Source organism: Silurus aristotelis, assembly GCF_946808225.1.
Source record: "Silurus aristotelis genome assembly, chromosome: 22".
NCBI classification, from domain to species: domain Eukaryota; kingdom Metazoa; phylum Chordata; class Actinopteri; order Siluriformes; family Siluridae; genus Silurus; species Silurus aristotelis.
In genome coordinates, this window is record NC_139595.1 from 2,426,916 (window position 1) to 2,449,828 (window position 22,913).

The window sequence follows — 22,913 nt, forward strand, 5'->3', positions numbered from 1 at the left end:
AACTTCTCTTGTTTAATCCCCAGACAAAACGCAAGCATTGGAAACCATTTGTCCACCTTATTTATTCATTATACTGTAGCTCCATTGTGCTTCTTTTGCAGCTGCAATAATCCTAACACTGAATAATTACCCCCTAAATCCTGGGTAAAGGTGCAGCAAATCTACTACAGTGCGATTTAGGGAACTCGTCTCAAACGACCGGAGTTAAAGAGGAAATCGTTACGCAGGATCGATTTTTGTGTGAAGTTTTGGGAATTCATGTGCAGAACTGCTTTGGGCTGTGAAACACAGATCCATTGATGTGTTTTGAGTCATTTTCTTGCAAAACAATGATAAACCCCTAGGACTTTCAACAGAAGTGATCTTCAAACCTTTTGAGTTCTGAGTCTATACAGTGAGATCTGCAACTTCTCTTCATTCAATATCGAAATACTTGATGCCTCTAGGGCGGCGCTCACATTCAACTCCTGCATTTGGGTTTCATAGGCACATCTCCCAGCCAGGTGTGCTTTTTACCTAAAGTTGTCAGTCGAACGTTATTGTATCGCACGTCTTTGGATGCGGTAGAATGACATTTTTTCCTCCACCTGAACTAGGAGACCCAAACCAGTTCCAACCTGGCCATGAAGATGTGCCTTCCATTAGTTAGAAGTGTACCACTAACACCTTTGTTGCTGAATGATCACAAATCTAGTGGAACATCTTCTCAGAAGAGTGGAGGGAATCATAAGAACAGATTGGTTAAATGTGGAATGTGATGCTCAAAAAAGCACATACTTATGTCCAGGTGTCCGCAAACTGTCAATACAGTGTATGTAATTATACAACATGCAAACAAAATTTTGGACTTTGTGTGTTTTCATTGTCAGTTATTGTGGAGAGAAATTGTTCAACATTATCATCAGATGACAGATTGTACAATTATCACTTGATCACTTGATGTGTTCCAGAGGAATTAAGATCTCTGAGCAGGATTTGTACCGATATCCAGATCTAGACGTACAAAATCTTGGCCAAGCACAAATAGGCGAATATTCCCCTTTTTATGGTCCTAAGAACAAATCATAAGTCAGAATATTAGAACGAATTAAACACACACTCTTGAGATCTTTGGCAGTATTATGAAAAATTGATTCCGAGGGTTCAGCAGGTGTGAGGATGAATCAGCTTTCCAGTGGGATGTAATCAAAGATCTGGTGAGCAACACAGTACAATGAGAAAATATCTCATTATTTATTTAAAAAATTATAGTGGTTGAAAAAAAAAAACGGTCAGGACTGGGATGACTCTTGGGATACTGAATAAAATGTAAAAGAATTACATAATTAATGCAGTTAACTGATAATAACCGTTTGCATCCACCTGAATTTGAGCAATTGTGTAAGTCCTATCCACATTTTACACTACAGCACAGTGAAATTCTTTGCGTATCCAAGCCTGTGAGGAAGTTGAGGTCAGCGCGCAGGGTCAGTCTACGATTCAGCGCCTGGAGATGAGGGTTAAAGGAAGCTGGATAGGGTTAAGTAAGAGGCAGCAGATTAATTGCCTCACTCAAGTCCAGGGCCCAGTGGCAGCGTGACCTGAGCCGTAATCACTGAGTCACTGCTGATAGTTTAAAAGTTGTAAATAGCATTGAGGTAGTTATGTAATATGTAGAAAACCAGGTTAAAAATAAGATTTAATGACTTTTAGTATGGGAGCAGAAGCAGGACATAAAGGAACATCTCCGACCAAAGGTGTACAAGACCGTGATTAACTTTTAAAACAGTAGCATCACCCGACCATTTGGGCTATTGCTCCGTTTTGACACTTAATTTCGAAAATTCATTTACAATACAAATGGAACTGTACTGTATAAAATGTCAAAGCAGGATTTTTCCTGTGTTCTTTTTGACTCTGATGAACCCAAAATACAAACTTTGTGTTTTTCCATTGCTAAGCTGTAAAGAACTTCATACTGTATGTCTTCAAAACTTTCCTTACAAAACCTCGCCTCTGTTTATTCTTCAGCAGAATATTGTGGGTACAACATAGAAACAAACTCTGGGACAGAATGTGACACAAGAATTGTAAAAGTGTAAAAACGGCCTCATATTTGTACTCGCTAGCAACATTGGATAGCGATCGATTTCAATCAGGAAGCATCCTCAAGCAAAGCTCTCATCATCCAAAGACAGTGGAGTGTCGTAAGGCTAATTACAATCTTTGGCGGAAACACAAGAGTGCAGATGGCTGTGGTGCTAACTTGACTGTTACTCTTTGTTATGCTCAAAGCTGACAAGTAAATGAGATGAAAAACTGGATTTTGATGAAGATCCTTGTCTCCTCCTCACCGCAAGTGAGTCTAGCCGTCTGCTTTGCCTGTCCTGTGTTGTTTGGAGACGCGGCATCTGTTCTTCACGCAGCGCTAAGATAAACGCCGTCTGAGATTTCCTACAGCAGTCCGTCTAACGAGCACTAACGAGTACTGGGAAGTTCTTCATGCCGTCCTCCATCCCAGAAGAGAAAGATGGAACAATTCTCCTGTATGTCATTTTCAGTCTTCAATTCCTCCCAGCCCGTAACTATGGAAACTGTGAGTTGAGGCGAGTTGAAGACTAAAAATGCTGTACAGATCCATGAACGATTTCCTACTCAGACAACGTCCTCAAACCAGGACTTTGGTAAGCGTCTCAATCAGATTTCACTTGATATCGTTGCATGTATACAACAAAGCGCACTGGCCAATTTAAAAGGAACGCTGGTACATGCAGTTGTTCACATTAAATATTGGAATGAAGGAAAAATGGGATCTCTCTGATAAAACACATTGGATAAACACCAGGTGATGTTTTTTTTTTTTTATGTTTAAGGGTTTCATTTTGGGTTTTCCGACATCCACACCGCAAAAACTCCTCATTTAGAAAATATCCTATTTTTTAGCCATAAAAATCTTATCGATCATATTTTTTAGAATAAAATACTATTCAAGAGCATATTGTGTAAGATTAGTATGATTGGTTTTAAATTATTTCCTTTTTTTTTACCTAGTAAATAATCTTTTTTTTTAAAATTGAGCTTAATTACCATCAGATACATCATTTGAGGCCTTTTAAGATATTTTAAGATTTAATTTTAGCTGCAATAACTTTAAGTTTGCCCAGTAAAAATGCTCATTAATCACACTTTAATCCATTAGTACTATTTATACCAAATGCATATTTTATGTCAACATCAAACTATTTATTCATACCCTAATAACAAATGATAAAAGTTTGCAGTTTTAAATCACGACACTCCTTTCAAACATTATCCAGTCTGGTTAATAGACTTTTTTTAAACAAAGTACTTATACATTTTAAGTTGTTTTGTAGTTTGATTTTAGTTTTTCATGTTGAACATCTGTCAGTGTTCAGTAAAAACAAATTACATTCGAGAATGTTTTATGTCGCAACAAGTATTGAGTTCGTTTCTGATGTTTTCTTATTTAAAAAATCTTACTAAGAGTAATTATCTTACTACATTGGCTGATCATTTGATTTGTTTTCTTGTCTGTATCTTCTTAAATCGTGCATTTATTTATTTAGACACTTCTTTTTTTCCCAGTGCAACGTCGTCTCAATGTGTTCTTGGCTGTCAGGAATGAAACCTTTTGCTGCAGAGATGCCTTTCTGCTCACCGTGGTTGTAACAAGTGTATGTATCAATCAAACAGAGGACTTGCATTTCTTGGAGAAATGTAGTTGACTTAAGGTATACATGATACATAACGTATACTAAGTACACTACGTTTTCCCAAGGAATGTACTGTAGCATCACCTGTTTTTAAAATTCGGATCACAGCAGCACCAGTCCTTCTTGTGTCCACTTGTCCTCATGTATTTATTTATTTATGTCCATATGTTTTATAATTGACCTCCACGCTTCTGGGAAGATGTTCCACCAAATTTTGGATAGTGCTTGTGGAGATTTGTTCTCATTCAGCCTGAAGGGTGTTAGTAAAGTCAGGTACTGATGTAGGGTTTCTCTAAAGGTTTCTTCCTCAGGTCATCGCAGGGGTAAGTGGTAGCTCGGTGGTTAAGACTTCTGATTGGAAGGTCATGAATTTCAACCCCAGCAATTGAAAACTCTTCAGCGAAGCCCTTAAACCTTAAACTAATTGCTTGGTTGTATAAATGAGACAATGGTAAGTTTATGCAAAATTACAGAGGTGGCAAACGTACACACATCCTTCACTCAAGTAGAAGTACAGATACTTGTGTAACGAGAAGTTAAAGTTTTGACGGCACTTTTTCACTCATGTTAAAGTAAAGAAGTTTGGGCTCGGACATGTACTTAAGTAAAAAGTAGTCATTATTACTACCTGTTTTAGTGTCACGCTGGTAACTGAACCTCACGTCATATTAATATATTAATACAAAATCATTTCAAATGTTGTTCTCTAATGAATGTATTCAGACTGAAGATCCACCATAAAGAACACAAGCAGAGAAAAGATGATGATCATGTGATCAGGAATGTGTCTGTTCTCAGTCATGTTTCCATCACTGACTCCCTCTGTCTCATCCACGTTAAACCCAGACTTCTTGCCCTCTTGCCTTCTCATTGTGAGCTTCGTAAACTAGTCTACATCTGTGGTGCGTGAGAGACAGGAAATGATACACCAGCGGATTAAAAAAGCTGAGCAATGACAGGAAACAGATTGATGGACTGAAAACAGCGCGTAATGAGAAGAAAAAATATCGATCACGTCGCAAAGAGATTCAAACTGAAGTAACGAGTCTGTTTTCGACACGTAAGAAGTAGAAAGTACAGATATTTGTGTAAAAAATATGTTTTCTGAAAAGTAAACCGTGAAGTACTGATACCAGAAAAATCTACTCAAGTAATTTAAGTATTTGTAATTCATTACTTTCCTCCTCTGCATAATTAAAATTATAAATGGCATACATTTTTTTTAAAAGTTTCCACCCATCACCTTTGTCCGGCTCCTTAGGTACACATTTACGAATGTGAAATGTATATGTTTACTCTATATGGCCAAAAATTTGTGGACACACAAAAAAAAGATTTTTGAACATCTCATTCCACATTAAGTCCCCATTTGCCGATCCTCCACTCTTCTGGGAAGATGTTCCATTAGATTTGCACTTGTGGAGATTTGTGTTCATTCAACCACAAGCAGTGCGTTAGCCTGTGAGCGTAATGCTAATCATGCTAAATATTACGCATGGCCAAACACAAAGGAAGGCAGGAGTCTCGGGTAGCGGCGTGAAGCTTCAGGCTGTAATCTGACTGAACCGAGAGACGTCACCTGGGCCTGTGTGTACGAGAAACGTGCAAAGAACTGTCATAATCCGTACTGCAGTAATTTTCTCCAGGCGCTTCTGACTGAAAATGAGCTCAGTCCGTTAAATATGTGACAGAAATGGAGCACTTTAAATTACTTTTAATGTTGAGTATAAACTGATCTGTTATACTTCTTTTTTTTTTTTTACTAATATGAGCTTCATGTTTTACTTTTGAAAGCTGTTTTGGCAGACACCCTTATCCAGAGCGTCTAGAGTTAATTATATAAACAATCTTCCTTATGTCATCTCAGGCAGTTTTTCCTTCACTACGGTTGCCACCGTCTCACTTATCAGAGACAAACTCACACTTATAATTTTTACCGCATTACGGCATTATCTGTGTAAAGCTGCTTTGAGACGATGTGAATTGTTAAGAAAAGCTATACAAATAAAAATGAATTGAATTTGTTGTTTGTGTCGATGTAACACGTGTGGAATAACAGTGTGGGGTTACTTTCATGTAATGTTAACGTTTATGGGGGCAGATAAGAGAGGAATTCATCCCAAAGGTGTTTAATAGGGCTGAGGTCAGAGCTCTATAGCAGGCCACTCAAGATTTTCCACACACTTCCAACCAATGTGAAGCTGATCTTCATGGAGCCGGCTTTGACATGGTCATGATGGAATAGGTTTGGTTCTTCTATTGAATCCAGACAACTATATATATATATATATATTCTGGAAATTCTGGTGATCACTACTTTTACATTTCTTACTTCAGTCATAACAACTTTTACTCGATGTAAAAGGAGGAGTGTTTTTTTGCTGACACAGAGTGTAATATATTTCACCTTCCTGTGTGTCTAACAGTTCAACAGAAGTTTCTGGTCTTTACTCAAATGTGAAACATCTCATGGAGGCTTCATTCAGAGCTGGTCGAGAGCAAACAAACCCATGCGACCCGCCGGCAACAATCTGACGTCCATGGTTGTGTCGGTGGATCGAAGATCACCAGCACCGAGCACCTCGAAGAGCCACAAGAAGCATCCCATGATAAACTCAGCCAAACCTCCAGCGATGTCCCTCGTGGCTCGTTACAACACCTCGATCTGAGAGTAAGACCCTGCAATGCAAAAAAAAAAAAAAACCAAGATAAACCTCATGTTATGTACCTTGCAAAGCATGAACTCCAGGCTGTGCTTGAGATCCAGTGTGTGTTTGTGAACTCTTTATGCCAGCAATCAAAAAAAAATTACAAATGATCGATAAGATTTTTGTATTAAATTTTTGCAGCTACGTGTACGCAGATACGTCCTTTTCAAAAGAACTTCAGTGTGTGCGATAAAGAAATCTGTGGCGGTACAAACCTGCTCGTTTTTGATGCAGCAAAACATTTCCTGGGGCCTACAGCTTCTTGGGTCTATTTTCCCCCTGAGGAACTTTTTTTATATACATTTCAAGAAATTCTTCTTTTATTCTTTGATGGAATATGAAAGCAGGCTTTTTTGCTACATCATAGACTGCACCATTCTTTTTTTTTTATTTTTTATAAAAGCTCATATGCAGAATGAAAGAAAATCACAGTTTCCTAAATGCACAGAGAGAAAAAAAACCAGCTATTACGACAGCAGCTACAACCGAATTCATCGCAGCCACGTAATTGAGATTCAGTAAAAGTTCCTGTGCTATTTAAATGGATCTGAAGTCGATGTTGGCCAAAGCTGTCTGATATCACGCTTAATAACGTTTAATTCAAGCAAGCCGGACTTTTTTGCTACTGCACCTATTTTAAAGTGGACTTGTATATGTTCCTGCTATAGGAGCTTTGTAAAATTGCCATATGTTTGTTTCTAGATGCTGCTCAGAGATTTCTATTGTGTTATTTTTGAAAACAAATTTGTAATTAAATCAAATGCTGCTCATCGGCCTGCTGTTAACTCGGAAATACAATCTGTGCTGAAAGTATTACAAGTATTGGAGCAACAGTGTCAATTATTATCATTGTTTATTTTATTTTATGCGAGGCGATAAAAAAAAGTAGCTCTAGTTAAAATTAAGTACTTTGTTAATCTACTTTAACACACTATAACCTTTAAAACAGCGTTCTTGCTGCTTCTGGTACGTGTTCTGGAAGTCTTCTTTTCAAAGCGGGTCAAGCACCTATTGCGATCTGGTGTCAAAACGGCAACCTTCGAGCTGGATACGGTGGCTGAGCAGTGCAAAACACTAACAAATAACAAATGCAAAAACGAAATAACAAATGGAAAACCAAATGAACAAATTCGGAAACAAAATAATAAATGCAAAAACAAAATAACAAATCCGGAACAAATTAGCAAATCTGAAAACACAACGACAATTCAGACAAACCGGAAAAGTTGGGTACAGTTTGTGAATGAAAACTTACTGATCATTGGAGGAGACACGTTTTTGGATTTGTTAATGTGTTTTGCACTTCCACCGTAACGATTTCTTTTGCCACACTGACTTATGAAACTCGGTGCTCCCAGTGACCGTGCGTGCAGACTTGTGCTGCCATCTGTTGCCGTGTTACAAAACTAGTTTCAAAACCTTTTCATATCACCTCGTATTCTTATTTTTTTCTAAACATCTAAATTCGGGTCCAAAAGTTAATTATTAGATAATGGATGGAAATATAATTTTCTCGAACAAATAGAACCTTTTCTTTGTATTTACTGCAAATTTGGAACACAAAACTGTTGGCCAGGTTCACACCCTGCTCGATTAGACAACACGTCTCTGATAGTCTACTCTTGTGTTTTGAGGATAAGCCAACATTAAAACCAGAGAGCTGTGTATAGGAGAACGGCGTGCGATTATGAAGAAGGGAAGTGAATATTATTATTCTTTTTTTAATATAATAATAATATTATCATTATTACTGTTTATGCTATTGCACAAGCACAGGGAATTTCTGAAACTGAAATATATGCACTAAAAGAGAAAAAACTAAAAAGCCAAAGTGATCAACCAAGAAAAAGCTGTGGAGAAAACCAACAGTGACTTTACTAACAAGCTCCACAGGGTAGGGGTGAAGGTGTCATAATCAATCAATGGTACATGAGCATATGGTTCACTCAAATCCTTATAAAAGCCTCTTTCTGTATTTACCAACAAAATCATTTGTACAGATGTGTGTAGTTGTGCAATTTTTGCCCAATTAAAATGCAGCACAGTGAAACGTTATTGGAGTTTATTGATTTAATCATACTTGCCGTTATGAGCTCTTTTTTTTTGGTTAGCACAGTGATTACATGTTTTATTTAGTACGGCTGAAATTTCTTTCTTTTAATTAAATTTTAAATATAAAATCAACTTGAGGAAAAAAACATTCAGTTATGGTTTATTTAAACATCACGCAGGTCTTGGAGGGGTTTTTTGGATTTGTTCTTCATATCACGATGGCAAAAGTCACTATATTCAGCTGCAATTCTCAGTTAGTGGATCGAAAAAATTTGATTTTGAAGGACACTAATTGGCTCCAAGAAAATATCTTGGGATATCTTTGAAAAGATATCCCAAGTGTCCAGATGTTGAAAGGGGGATGGTGTTTTTTTCAGTTGTTCCTTTATATATATTTTAAAATGTATTCAGATTTTCTTTGTCTTTAAGTTTAATCTCAATGATACACACTATATGAGCAAAGGTATTGGCACACCTGAGTTTTTTAAACATATGTAGTTCTTTCCCAAACATAGACATAAAGATATAAAAAAAAAAAACATATCCAATTAGTCCCCATTTGCTGCTCTACAAGATTTTGGAGTGTGATGTATAGATTTGTGCTCATCCAGACACAAGTCATTAAGTGATGTATGTAAGAAGGCTTTGGGTTCAGATTCACATTCATCCCAAAGGAGTTCAAAAGGGTTTCACCTCCAGAGGAGGCCAATCAAGATCTTCCACACACTTCCGTTCCCCCAGATACAGCATATCTTCTTGAAGCTGGCTAGAACACGTTTGGATTCTACTGCATTTCAAGACATTCTAAACAATTGTGTGCCTCTTACTTTGTGGTAACAGTTTGCGGAAGAACCACAGTTGGAAAGGTCATTGGTAATAATTAAATCTGTAATTAGTTAATAACTGATACATTATATGGACAAAAGTATTGGGACACCTGACTTTTCCTGCCATGTGTGGTTCTTCTCCAAACTTACGACAAAGCTGAAGGCAGGTATAAAAAACATTTTCCTTCACTTGAACTTGGAAACCAAAACCCGTTCCAGCATGCCAATACGCACATAGCAAGCTCCATGAAGATCTGCTTTATGTCGTTTTTAGAGGAAGACCTTGAGTGGCCTGCTGTAGAGCTCTTTGAGATGAATGTGAACGCTGACTGCACCCCAAGTCTCCTCACATCACCTACATCAGTGCCTGACTTTACTAACACCCTTGTGGCTGATGAACACAAATGTCCACAAGCAAACTCGGAAATCTAGTGGAACATAGATCTAGCGGAAGGAGTTATGAGAGCAAATTGGGACTAAATGTTTAATGCGATGCTCAAAAAGCACATATCGTACTTATGACTGGGTGTCCACAAACTTTTGTCAATACAGTGTATATTGTAGTTTAAGACATTAACTGTGTTAGTTTACGATTACAGTGTGTGTATAAATCTACATATAAATCTAGCTGTGAGCTCTTTGACAGTAACTCCAACATGGACATCTCAAGGTAAAAAACGAGCAATATATTAGCCACATTCATCATCTAAACTCACAGCCTCAGGGTCCTAGTGCTCTCAATCCGGGGTCATGAATACGGACAGCTTTCGCGGCAGGGTTTGCTGAGGAGTCAAGATAACTCGAATATGATCATGACCGTGAGTCACCTTCTTGGCATGTATAGTTTAGATTTTTACAGCAATTGGTTCTTAAGAGCTATTGTCTTGAACTCTTGAATTTGATCCGTCAGAAGGTGTTGATGCGATTTTTCTGGGAAAGCAGTGATCCAAATGGAGTTTTTATAAAGATTATCAATGGTATAGTAGCAGCATATTCATATTATACACTATTCGAATAAAAGAATTGGGATACCTGACTTTCCTAGCCATATGTGTTTTTTCCCCAAACTGAATCTAAAATCATATTGAATGTAATGGCAGCAACAAGTCTGATTCTGGATTCTAGCTGCTCAACAGTTCTGGGTTTCCTTTGTTGTGTTTTTTGCTTCATGATGCACCAAATGTTTTTAAATGTTATGTTATTCGCACTGTGTGTGTGTGTGTGTGTGTGTGTGTGTGTGTGTGTGTGTGTGTGTGTGTAGGAATGATGGGGTAGTTGGCACCTTTAAGGATCCTTAGTTGTGTTTGTAGAGATGCGGTGAGAGGTATTGGATTCGGTCGTTTACAAGCCTGAAGGCCTGGAGGTAGAAACTGTTTTTCCAGATTAAGGGCAGCACACGGAGAACATCTACAGATGCTAATCAGGAACGGAATGGGCAAAATAAGGATGCAAAAAAACCTAACATTTTGTATAATTTTACTTTACATTAATTAGAAAAAACAAAAAAAGCTTCACCGGCTCACAGTGCATTACTCTAGAGCATCATTATCACACTTGGCTTGTCTTGTGCACTGCACTTTAGACACGGCTTCCACTTAAACTGTGTGAGACTCTTAAGAGTCTTAAGTGCGTCTGCTTTTCACTCACCATGAAGCAAGATGTTTGTTCAGACGTTCGGCCTCCAATTAGCATTTCAGCTTCAGATTAGCTAAAAAAAGACATTGTCATTACTCTTAATGCTAGGAATTCACTGTTGCGCTCGTTTTCCTGCACAGCCTAGTTAACACTATCGTATCTATCGTGATGCTGCCATGCTAATCGCCAAAGTAAAATGGCAGAGAAGAACTTGTCAAAGAACATCAATTGTCTTTCAAGATTTTATGCATGACTAAGCAGATGTTGTGGTTTCAGGGTTCCAGGGCACTTAGATCATTTCTTTCTGCTTCTGAAAAAAACGTCTGAAATAACACAAAGGGCAAAGTTTATGTGCGGGGAAAATTATGTAGAAAAATAAAACACAATATTTAAAGCTCCTAAAAATGTAATGCTGAGATAAAATCCAAACCACAGTGATAAAAATCAGCTGCTTTCTAAAGCAGAATGCAGATGTTTAGAGATACTGCACATCCACATGATCATCAGATGATTCTAAATAAAAGTGCTCCTGATGAAACTGGGAATAAATACAAAAGCGAATGAGAAAAAAAATAATACTAAAAATAATTCTTAGAATTCAGAAGGTCATAATAATAATAAAGCCTCCACAGAACATCTGACTTGACATCCCTTTGGGGTTTTTGTGATAATAAATTCCATGTAAGGTTTAAAACACTTGTGCGATTGTAGGAAAATAATCAAAACAGGATAAGAGTAACTGTAACAGCTGGAATCTAAAAGCACATCCTAACGTCATTTATTTCTCTTAGGCTGCAAAATTACGCCACTGTACTGATGTAGTTCTTGTTCTCATGTACAGTAGATCACTGCAGATATAAACATTCATTACTTTTTCCCTCTGCCGCATTCAGTCATACAGATGCAATTTGATGTTGAGAAATATTGAAATTGTTCCACATTTTGGAGACGCAGTCTTTCACAGATTTCACAGACCCTCTGCCCATCTTTACTTCTGAGAGACTCTGCATCTCTATAATACACTATTTATACCCAATCATCCTACTGACCTGTTGTCAGTGAACTGGAAATGACTTTTGTTGGCTCATCCTAATTTTTTTAAAACGTGTTGCAGCCATTCAAGTAAAAAAAGACCTCATTTTAACATTTGATATATTTTTTAGGTTTTATTGCGAATAAAATATGAGTTCATGAGGTTTGCACATCTTTGCCTTCTGTTTTTATTTACATTTTAAACAGTGTCCCAACTTTTTTGGAATTGGCTTGACAGACAGACAGACAGACAGACAGACAGACAGACAGACAGACAGACAGACAGACAGACAGACAGACAGACAGACAGACAGACAGATAGATAGATCTATCACACACACACACACACACACACACACACACAGACACACACACACACACACACAGAGCTGCACCCATCACACTAGACTTGGCCGTGTTCCCCTGAGCAGGCTTCAGGCTACAGACCAATGTACACACACTGTATCTATCTATCTATCTATCTATCTATCTATCTATCTATCTATCTATCTATCTATCTATCTATCTATCTATCTATCTATCTATCTATCTGTCTATCTGTCTATCTGTCTGTCTGTCTGTCTGTCTCTGTCTGTCTGTCTGTATATTGTTTTTCGAATGTATTAATGGTTCCAATTTATTCAGAGGAAAAGGTAAATGATGTTACATTTATTTTATTTGTTTTCATCTGAATGATCCATTTAAACAGTTGAATATTTTTTATTTTATATGATTTAAAACTTTCATGTGTCCATCCATCTATCCATCCATCCATCCATCCCTCCATCCATCCATCTGTTTGTGGATGTTTTTGGAATACATTTTTTTTTTATAACATTGGTTAGGGTTAGGGTCATGCTAACTCATCAGCTCTTGGCTCGTGGCTCCACAGCCTCTTATTTTTTACAGACCAAGAGAAGAGGATCCAAAATATAGATCCTCTGCAAGCAGTGAGAATATCTTATCCTCTATGGCTTCTCAAGCCTTATATTTAAAAAAAAAAAAAACACAAACACCTACAAGCATTTTACAGAAAGTGTATATGTGATTTTTCTGAAGGTGGTTCATGCTCACATGTAATATATTGACAAGGAGGGGGCTTGTCCAAAAAGACCATAATGAACCTATCGGGAACGCATTCCTGCCTGAAACAGAAAGTCCGCTTAAGGTACACACATTCACGCAAATCACCACCCACTGAGGAAACTGGAGAACCCTGAGGAAGTCAGTGAACTTGGCTGAACCCCGAGCTCAAGATTGAATACTGGACTTTGTACCTGCGAGGCAACATTGTTTAAAGAAACTGTTTTTCCATGATTTCAAAGGTGGCTTTACTTCCAGCCTTTTCTATTTTACACATTACTGTACCTCCCTCACTGTTTCTTCTTTTGACTCCACCAAATGAAGGGACGCCACACATGACGATGGAGTGCTCAAATGATCAATCTGACATTTCCTCTGAGCCGCAGTGGGAGCTCCTGCAAGTTATTTGATGTTTTGATCAGGTATTTTTCTACTGTACAAACTCACTTGAGAAACCATTTGCTCCTGGTATTCCAGGCGTCTGTAAGCAGATCTGTCTGACGAATAAAGACTCCTATAAAACTTAGACAGGTGCTTCCATTAGATCCTGCTGTAATGATAATGCCAATAGCAATTGCAGTTTTGAGACTGCAGGAGTTACAGGTATTTACCAGGAGTTGCGATCAATAGCCATTTTTGCTCATTAATCATCTGAGAGCATGTTCTAGTTTCAATTCTGGACACAATGCTGGAAAAAAACATTTACCAATAGGAGAGATTTCCAGTTTTCTCCAGACTATTTTATTCTGGAGAAAATGGTGGAACCAGAAGGCTTTATGCAAAGGGAAAAATTGCAAGGTCTTAATGGATCAGCATCTCCAGAGTGGTGCAATTATCCATTATCAAAAGCCACCATAATTGGCTCATAATTGACTAAGCCAAAGGACAGGCTGCTTTCTCGTTTCATCTGTTGGTAAAAGCAATAGCGACTAGCAGAGCAATGAGAAACTTATATTAGGTAATATAGCCTTATGTAAATTTAGCTAAACAATTACACAAAAATCAGTTTAGTCACCATCTCAATCCCCTCTTTCTATAAGATTTTATTCAAACAATTGATAATGCACAGTTATAATTACCACAAGTTCCTCAGTTCAACTACCTGCATGTTTTCCCTCACCATAGACCTCCACCTTAGCCTTCCTCTTTTTCTCCTTCCTGGTGTCTCCATCCTCAGCATTCTCCTATTGATATACCCCATGTCCCTCCTCTGCACATGTCCAAACCATCTCAATCTCACCTCCCTCACCTTGTCTTCAAAACGTCCTACATGTGCTGTCCCTCTAATAAACTCATTTCTAATCCTGTCCATCGTCGTCACTCCCAATGAACATCTCAACATCTTCAGCTCTGCTACCTCCAGCTCCACCTCCTGTCTTTTACTCAATGCCACTGTCTCTAAACCATACAACATCTCAGGTCTCACCACAGTCCCAAAAACTTTTCCTTTCACTCTTTTACAGATACTCTTCTATCACATATCACCACTGCTATCACTCTTCTTGACCCACTCCACCCTGCCTGCTCTCTTTTCCTCACTTTTCTAACACACTCTGCATTACACTGCACTGTTGACCCCAGGTATCTGAAATCCTCCACCTTCTCCACCTCTTCTCCCTGCAACCGCACCCCTCCACTGCCCTCCCTCTCATTCACACACATGTACTCTGTCTTACTCCTACTGACTTTCATTTTCCTTCTCTCCAGCACATACCATATTGTTGTGACCCATCCAGCATTAACAGCATGAATTTCTTCAGCAGTTTGAGCTACAGGAGCTCTTCTGTTGGATCGGATCATACGGACCAGCTTTCGCTCCCCACATGCATAAATCCCACGACCCTGTTGCCAGTTCACCACTGTTCCTTCCTCGGAGCACTTTTAATAGATACTGACCACTGCAGACCAGGAACATCCCACAAGAGCTGCAGTTTGGAGATACTCTGACCCAGACGTCTAGAGGTCGTAATTTGGAGCCGAATTTGAGCCGAACTCGCTCAAATCCTTACACTCGACCATTTTTCCTGCTTCTCAACATCAACTTTGAGGACAAAATGTTCAATTGCTGCCTAATAAATATATCCACCCACTACAGTGCCCACTAGTATAACTGTTTCAACTATAAGCAACTCTCTCTCTATCTTTCTCTCTTTTTTTCTCTCGCTCTTTAAATGCACCTGTATTTAAACACTGTGCACGATTCTGCAAAACTCAGAATACACATCATTTATACTGTTTACTCTGCAATCTAATCATTTCGAAACCTGCTTTCTCTGCTAAACAGAACCCTTTTATAAAAACCCTAAAATGCATCGCAGTTCCAGCACATTTATCTTAACAGTATCAGGAGCTAAAAAGAGAACCGCTTCCAAGAAATGGAATTAAAATGCAGACGGGCTCACTTAGCATATTAAAGATGCTGTCAGAGGACAAGTCGTGATGCCTAACAATTCCTCGTGTTCCCCCCAACCCCCTCCTATTTCATTTCAACAACTAGAAGCTTGTCAGATTTGCTGCTCAGTCTGATAGAAGGTAATTTCACTTGCGTTTGGATAAAACAGTTTCTTATTAATGTCAAAGGGAAACAGTCGACTGCTTAGCGCCGTTAAATGAATGCATTTACATTTACATTTGCCGTATTTAGCAGACGCCTGTGTCCAGAGTGACGTACAAAAGTGCTTTGAGTCTCTATCAATGAATAGATCTACACTGGAGCACATTACAACTTAAGATAAATCAGCCTACAACTTTGTTGAGGGTTTTTTTTTCTTAACAAAGCAACTTTGGAAAGTGTTAGTTTAAGTGTTTCAGGAAGTGGAAGGTCTTCACCTGTTGCTTAAAGATTAAAGCCAGGAAGATATCTAGGGGAAGTTCATTCCACCACCTCGGTGTCAGAACATAGAAGAGCCTTGAGGTTTACTTACTTCTTCCCCTGAGAAAAGGTGATACCAGTCGAGCAGTGCTGGAGGCTCTCAGACAGTGTGGTGAAGTGCAAGGAGTGATGAGGTCTCTGAGGTAAGATGGCGCTGGTCCATTTTTGGATCAGTGTTTTGAATCTGATACGTGCATCTACTGGAAGCCAGTGTAGCGAGCGCAGCAGTGGGGTGGTGTGGGAGAACTTGGGCATGTTAAACACAAGTCACGTAGCTGCGTTTTGGATAATTTGCAGTGGATGAATAGCGTTCAGAGGAACACCTGCCAGCAGAGAGCTGCAGTAGTACAGTCTAAAAATGACAAGAGACTGAACAAGCACCTGGGCAGCCTGTGTGGACAAAAATTGTCGAATCCTTCAGATGTTATAGAGACAAAATCGCCAAGGTTGCGAGCGGTGACTGAAGGGGAGAGCAGAGAGTCATGAAGAGTTATTCTGATATCCTGACCTGGAGATGAATGACCTGGGATGACCAACAGTTCGATTTTGCTGGGGTTGAGTTTTAGTTAATGAGCACTCATCCATAAAGATATGTCTGTCAAGCATGCTGAGATCCCAGCGGAAGCTGTGGTATCTGAGGAAGGTAATGAAAAGATGAGTTGAGTGTCAGCATAGCAGTGGTAAGTAAACCCATGTGAGATATAACTTCACCAAGAGAGAGGGTATAGAGGGTAAAAAGGAGGGGACCAAGTACTGTGCCTTGTGGGACACCAGTGGAAGGTCTGCATGGGGCAGATATAGACCCCCTCCATTTTACCTGGTATAAGCGACGTTCCAGGCTCCTGAGTGTAAACAAGAGTGTTTGTGTTTGACTGTGTCGAATGTCGCTGAAAGGTCGAGAAGAATGAGTACAGTTGGCAGCTTGGCTGATAGAGCAGCATGTAGTTTCTTAGTGAAGACAGACTGGTTTGGATCATGGAGGTTGTTCTTTGAGAGACAGACAGACAGTTGGTTAAAAACAGTGCGGTTCAAAGATTTAGAAAGAAAGGAGAGATGTGATACCATTCTGTAGTTGTTGATGTCTGATGGATCCAGAGCAGGTTTCTTCAAATAGGAATAATCCTCGCTTGCTTGGTAGTTAATCGTAAAATGGCCAGATGTTAAGGACCTGGTGATGTTTGTGGAGATGAACGGCAGGAGGTCTTGTGAGATGGTCCGAAGCGTAGTTGAATGCTCTCATTATGGAGTGTAATGTAGTGGATAATTTGCACGAGAGCATCAACACCGAATCCCACTAATTAACTCAGGCATCGTTAAACACTTCCTGTGAAAGAGACCAGAGGTTACTGAAGTGCAATTTACCCCGAAATGGACATTTTAAAAACAACAGTGTTCATGCTATAGTAATAAAATCACTGATATCATGGTGTATTCACTTTGTGTTATTGTTACCACACAGAAAGTTATTATTCTAGAATTCTACAGTGCTCCATTATGGATTTATTGCGTATCAAAAGGCAAAAACGGTAGAAAAGAAGCAAACACAAATGCCCTCTGAAGATTTACAAGCTGGCAGCAAGTCATCTAAAAGCTTCCCTTAAAACCAACGTAGTGCAGCTTCATGAATAATGCATTAGGATGTGCAGAAACGCACAGATTCCCGCTTTTCATTGCCTTGTCACATTTGTGATGGTCCTCCAGCTGCCAAGAAATAACATTTAAAAGTTGTTCCAGTGTGCTTTATATCCATGGATTATAAATAAAAATCCTTTGGTAATCAATTTGTAGAAACCCAAAAAAAAAAAAAAAGTTGGGACGCTGTGTAAAATATAACTAAAAAAATTAATAAAATGCTGATTGATATCTAAAAATGACGCTAATTGATGCCTGTCTATAAGTGGAAGTTACCAAACATAAAGTTAAGGGAAACTGTGGGAGTGAAGGCAAAACCCCTAGAAATCCATGAAAACTTTCAGAAACTTGCAGCTGTCCAAAAAAAAAAAAAAACTGCAGTATCACTAATGCTAACTGGGCAGCGCCTTTGTGGCTCCTCAATGAATCATCAGTACCGTTTGAGTCCAATACATCTAAAGAACCACAGACTTTGACCAACTTCAAACAGGTCTTGGCGGCATGAAAATTCAGGTGCCCTGCGGCAGGACTGGCCCAGGATAAACAGACGAAAGGAGAGAAGCCAAATCCCTAACCGATATCCACAGCAGCTGAGCTTACAATAATGCATTACTGGCCGTAATGGTGGTGGTGATGGAAGACCTGCTCACATCTTAAAAACGTTCGCTCGCTCGTATATCTGCCACAGGAAAAATGGGATGGAGGAGATATGAGTCCTTGCTGATTAAATGACTCAGGAGCTCTCCTCACCTCACCTTCAGCTGTGGGTGTGTCTGAAGGCTGACGTCTTATTTATGACTGGAACCTTGTCGTTTTGGGGTTTTTATTTAGCAGACATAAAAAGGAAATCAGGCATTGATTGGACCAATGACCTTTATTTTTTCTCATACAACATCACATTTATACCTCAGCTACAAATTATTCCAGTTTCTCACATGAAAATGTTTAAATTGCATTAAAAAACATATAAAATGTTTCTTAGACTCAAGCAGACTCAATGAGATCTTTTTTTTACCCTAGTTTACGACCAAAAGTATGTGGACACCCAACCGTAACGCCCATATTTGGAAGATTTTGATATTCATGTACATTTGCATTTACACTCATATCCAGAGCTCCTTATTGTTATCTGAGTTTTACAGCTGAGCAACTAAGGGTTAAAGGGTCTTGTTCAAGAAACCAGTAGTGGCTGTGCTGGGATTTGATCCCATGACCTTTTTTGGTATAAACTGATACCCCAGACCTCCAAATTCAACATTAGTACCTGATCTCATTATTGACCTGAATGAACACAGATCTTCACAGCAATGCCCAAAAATCTAGAGAACGCTAAGAACGCTAAGTGTTCACAGAAAAATATCATTTCTTATGTAGCGTGTAGAAAGGGCAATGAGATGTTCACATACTGAGGCATCCACATGCCTTTTGGCCAATCGCTGCATTCGGAACGACCCTCTGAACATCTGTATTTGAAAAAAAAAAGGAAATTTCACTTAGTTATTAACGTAGGCAAATTATTTGTTAGACTCACCCACTAACCAACAGAATGGAACACTAACCATGACGTATGTTTTTCATTTCGAGAGCAATAAATATTTATTATGTAATTATGCTCTTGTAAAAGGCTACATATCTCTTGAAAAGTGATGCTTATTTGTCTGTACAGTGCATCACAATACAATAAATCTCTCCTTATTTGGAGGCATAATAAAGACATTTATCTCCACAATACTATTAGTAGTCTCTCCAACTCGTGCATTTTTCTGTTTGACAGACCACCCCATTAGAGAATGAAAAAAGTATGTGGGCCTCACAGAAAAAAGTTTATAGACCCCTGATTTATACCTCATGTATTCCACAAGGGCCAGGCATTTGAATGTCCCGTGTTGCCATGATGGTAAATAATACTGGATTTGATGGATGACTACTATTTTCCAGTCAGGCTTGAATGTCGCGCATGTTTCTCGTGATGTGTAGCTGATGTGACTTTGTTTGTCTTGTACAGTGCAGGAAAAAGATTTCACGCCCCAGACACCGTCTCAATCGATACACCTTGTGAGTGACACCTGTCTGTGTCCGTGTTGCCGCTACAGCATCAGCAACTGGCTGTGAAATAAAATCACTGCAGAAGATGTTCTACAGAATCCAAGACCCTGAGGAGGGAAGAAACTTTAAACATCTGAAAGATACAGACTGCATTAAATATCGGGTTCTCACAAACAGCCACATGGGGAAAAAACAGTGTGTGTGTGTGTGTATATGTGTGTGTTTTCTTTCACCCAGACTAACATTCTGCTCAAAGCATGGGAAATGTCTAGACAGCCTTTTGAGTTGCACTCGACTCCACACAGCTTTAAGTGGAAGCGATCCAGGAGCTGAAATAGCAAAGGTCTACATAGCTGTGTTTTTTCATAGACTTTCACCTAACACTGTTAATGCACAATGCACATATAACAATCTATACATATGCAAATAAACATGCAAATAATATTGAATGTTTATGTATTCTAATTCATTTGGTCAAGGCTTCCACAAGCATTTTTCTAAAACATGTGAATCCAACCAACAGCACTTTTTTTCAGCACGATCACTAGAAGTAACTATTTGCCCTCTTCCACATACACTATATGAACGGTACGATTCTCATGTGCTTCCTGAACTAAACCCAATCCACATTTAGTCTCCATAATCGCTCTTATAATAACCTCCAATCTTCTGAAAAGATGTTCTACTAGATTTTATGGAGATTTGCGCCCATTCAGCCACAAGGGTGGGAGGGACATACTCTCGCTAACCTGTCAATCACAACGCTACATAATTGTCCATGTTCATGGCAAATAGTATTGAGACACCGGACTTCTCCAACAAAGTTTCACCAGAGGCGCACAATTATATATGATGTTTCTTGATGCTGTGGTATAAAACCTTCGATTCACTTGAATCTAGTAGACCCAAAAATCCCAAAAGACCCAAACCTGTTCCTGCATGATAATGCCCCTGTGCTTATAAACATCTGCTTTACATGAGTTGAAAGTGTGTGGAAGATCTTGAGTGACCTGCTCTGAAGCTCAATCCCTATTAAACATGATTAATGTGAGCGCTGACTGCACTTCAGACGTCCTCACCTCACCTATATCAATACAGAGTACAGTACACAGTATCTCACACAGATCTTCACAACATCTAGTGGAACATCTTCCCAGAAGAGCGGAGGATATTATAACAATAAATAAGAACTAGATATAAAATGAGATGTTCAAAAAAGCAAATACGAATCTTCACAGTCCACAGGTTTCCTGTTCTTTGTGCTTGTAAGAAAAAAAGTTAACTTTTAAGAGGAATAAATTATTATGGGAGGAAACTGGAAAATGTTTTGCAAAATTGTGTCGGTTTAAGCGAGATTTTTGAAGAGTGATGTGCAACTCAAAGGATCAGAATGTTTAATATGCAAAACGCCGCACACTTTCAGCTGTCAGGACGATGCTGATGATGGGACAGAAAGTTCAAACCTCTGCTTTCCTGCACCCTTCACCTAAATATAAATGACTCTAAACTCTAAGTATTTGGTTGTGAAATGCTAAAAAATAAACAAGTGTGTGTGTTTGTTTTTGCAGGGTGACCGAAGAGTTCTTTTCTTTCTCAACACGTTTGTGTGCATGACGAATGAAGGACAGGAGGGAAGAGTGAATTTGATTATCCAGTCAGCCGCGAAAGGCATGCCTGTGCAGCACTTTTCCCTGAAGCTGCCAAACGATGACTCCGAGAGTGACAATGAACTTTTTGTTATGAAAGATTTCATTCTGAGGAACTCTAGCGGGAAATAAAATGATAAAGATGTTACAGTTCCATCATTGCTCATTTATTCGGGTTAGTAAAACTGAAGTAACAGGTAAACGATGGATGATAACAAAAAAAAGAAGAAAAAAAAAGAGTCCACTGAGACTTGTCATGTGTTTTTGGAGGTTTTTCTTGTTGCTTTTTTTACTTTTTATTCAATTATAGTTGCACTTAATGTTGACAAACGACCACAGAATAGCTTCCTTCTATCACATCATGTTGTAACTGTTTCTTCTTCAAGTTAATTAAAAAATAAATAAATAAAAAAAATCTTGCTACTGTATTCGACTCAGAAATTGGTTCTGATCTAAACTTTGTATTAGAACTTTGATCTAATTTAAATTAAATTTGTTTGTTTTTAAATTTATTAGATTTCATTTTTTCCCTTCAAAAAAATCTACAACCCCGATTCTTAAAAAAGTTGGGACATGTAAAATGTAAAATGAAAAAAATTTTATAAAAACAGAATGCAATGATTTACAAATCTCACAAACCAATATTTTATTTACAATAGAACAAAGAAAAAAATTTGGTGTTTAAACTTAGAATATATATATATATATATATATATATATATATATATATATATATATATATATATCATTCTAAGGAAGAAATAAAGTAATCTTGCATTTGATGCCTGTGTAGAATCACATCTTCTGTCCATATACATCTGAAACTGAGGAGACCAGTCGCTAAAGTTTTGGGGGAGGAATATTATCCCATGTGTCTGATACAGGATTCTAGCTGCTCAACAGTTCTGGGTGTTCTTTGTTGTGTTTTTCATTTCATGATGCAGTATGCAGTTAGCATTGCCTTGCTCGAATATGGAAGACCTTCTGAACAAAAAAAAGACATTTTCTGGATAGATGCATGTGTTGCTCTGAAACAATATGGTGTTTTTTGTTTGTTTTATTGTGAATAGAATATGGACTAATGTGATTTGCAAATCATTAGACTTTGTTTTTAATGACATTTTACACAGTGTTTCACCTTTTTTGTGATTGAGCTCGTAAAAGAAAGTCATTTCATATTGAATTGTGTTGGTCTTTTTCTGGGCTTCATATCCAGTCCTATGGAATTTTAATTCATTTATATAATGTCATTTTTGTGTTAAATTTACAGATTAATAGTTTATGTAATATATAAATTTGAATTTAATCCTAGTTAAAGCTTAATCCTTACTGGCGTGTCCCTTTTCAGACTTTATAGCCAGAAAAAGGTTCAGCGCCTGTATAGAAACTTGACTCCAAATAAAGGACTAACAGACTTATTCCTCTTTCTAACCGAAGGCTTTTTCTGTACCAGACCTCGAAATTAATCTCCTCTGCTGTTCAAGATAACGACATGTCTCTCCGTAGCTCGAGCTAGGCGGCGGTTTTAGTAATTAGTTGGATTACCAGCCATCCCTTGTGCCAGTTCTTCATATTTTGTCTCCAGAGCACCTTCGGGAAAACTCTGTGCCTGCTTCCTTGCGACCTGGAATGGGTTTGGGACTGAAATTCTGTCTCACCGCCCCGGG

The 22,913-nt window shown here is 38.4% G+C and overlaps 1 protein-coding gene across 1 annotated transcript in view; it reads left to right on the forward strand.

Annotated features, from left to right (window-relative positions):
- The window catches only part of tmtopsa (teleost multiple tissue opsin a), a 28,722-nt gene extending 22,071 nt beyond the window's left edge, over positions 1 to 6,651 (forward strand). The window contains exon 4 of the mRNA XM_083525187.1: positions 6,140 to 6,651. Within this exon, the coding sequence (XP_083381313.1) occupies positions 6,140 to 6,382 (243 nt within the window). The 3' untranslated portion in view covers positions 6,383 to 6,651. The remainder of the gene's footprint in view (positions 1 to 6,139) is intronic.
- The last annotated feature ends 16,262 nt before the right edge of the window (positions 6,652 to 22,913 follow it).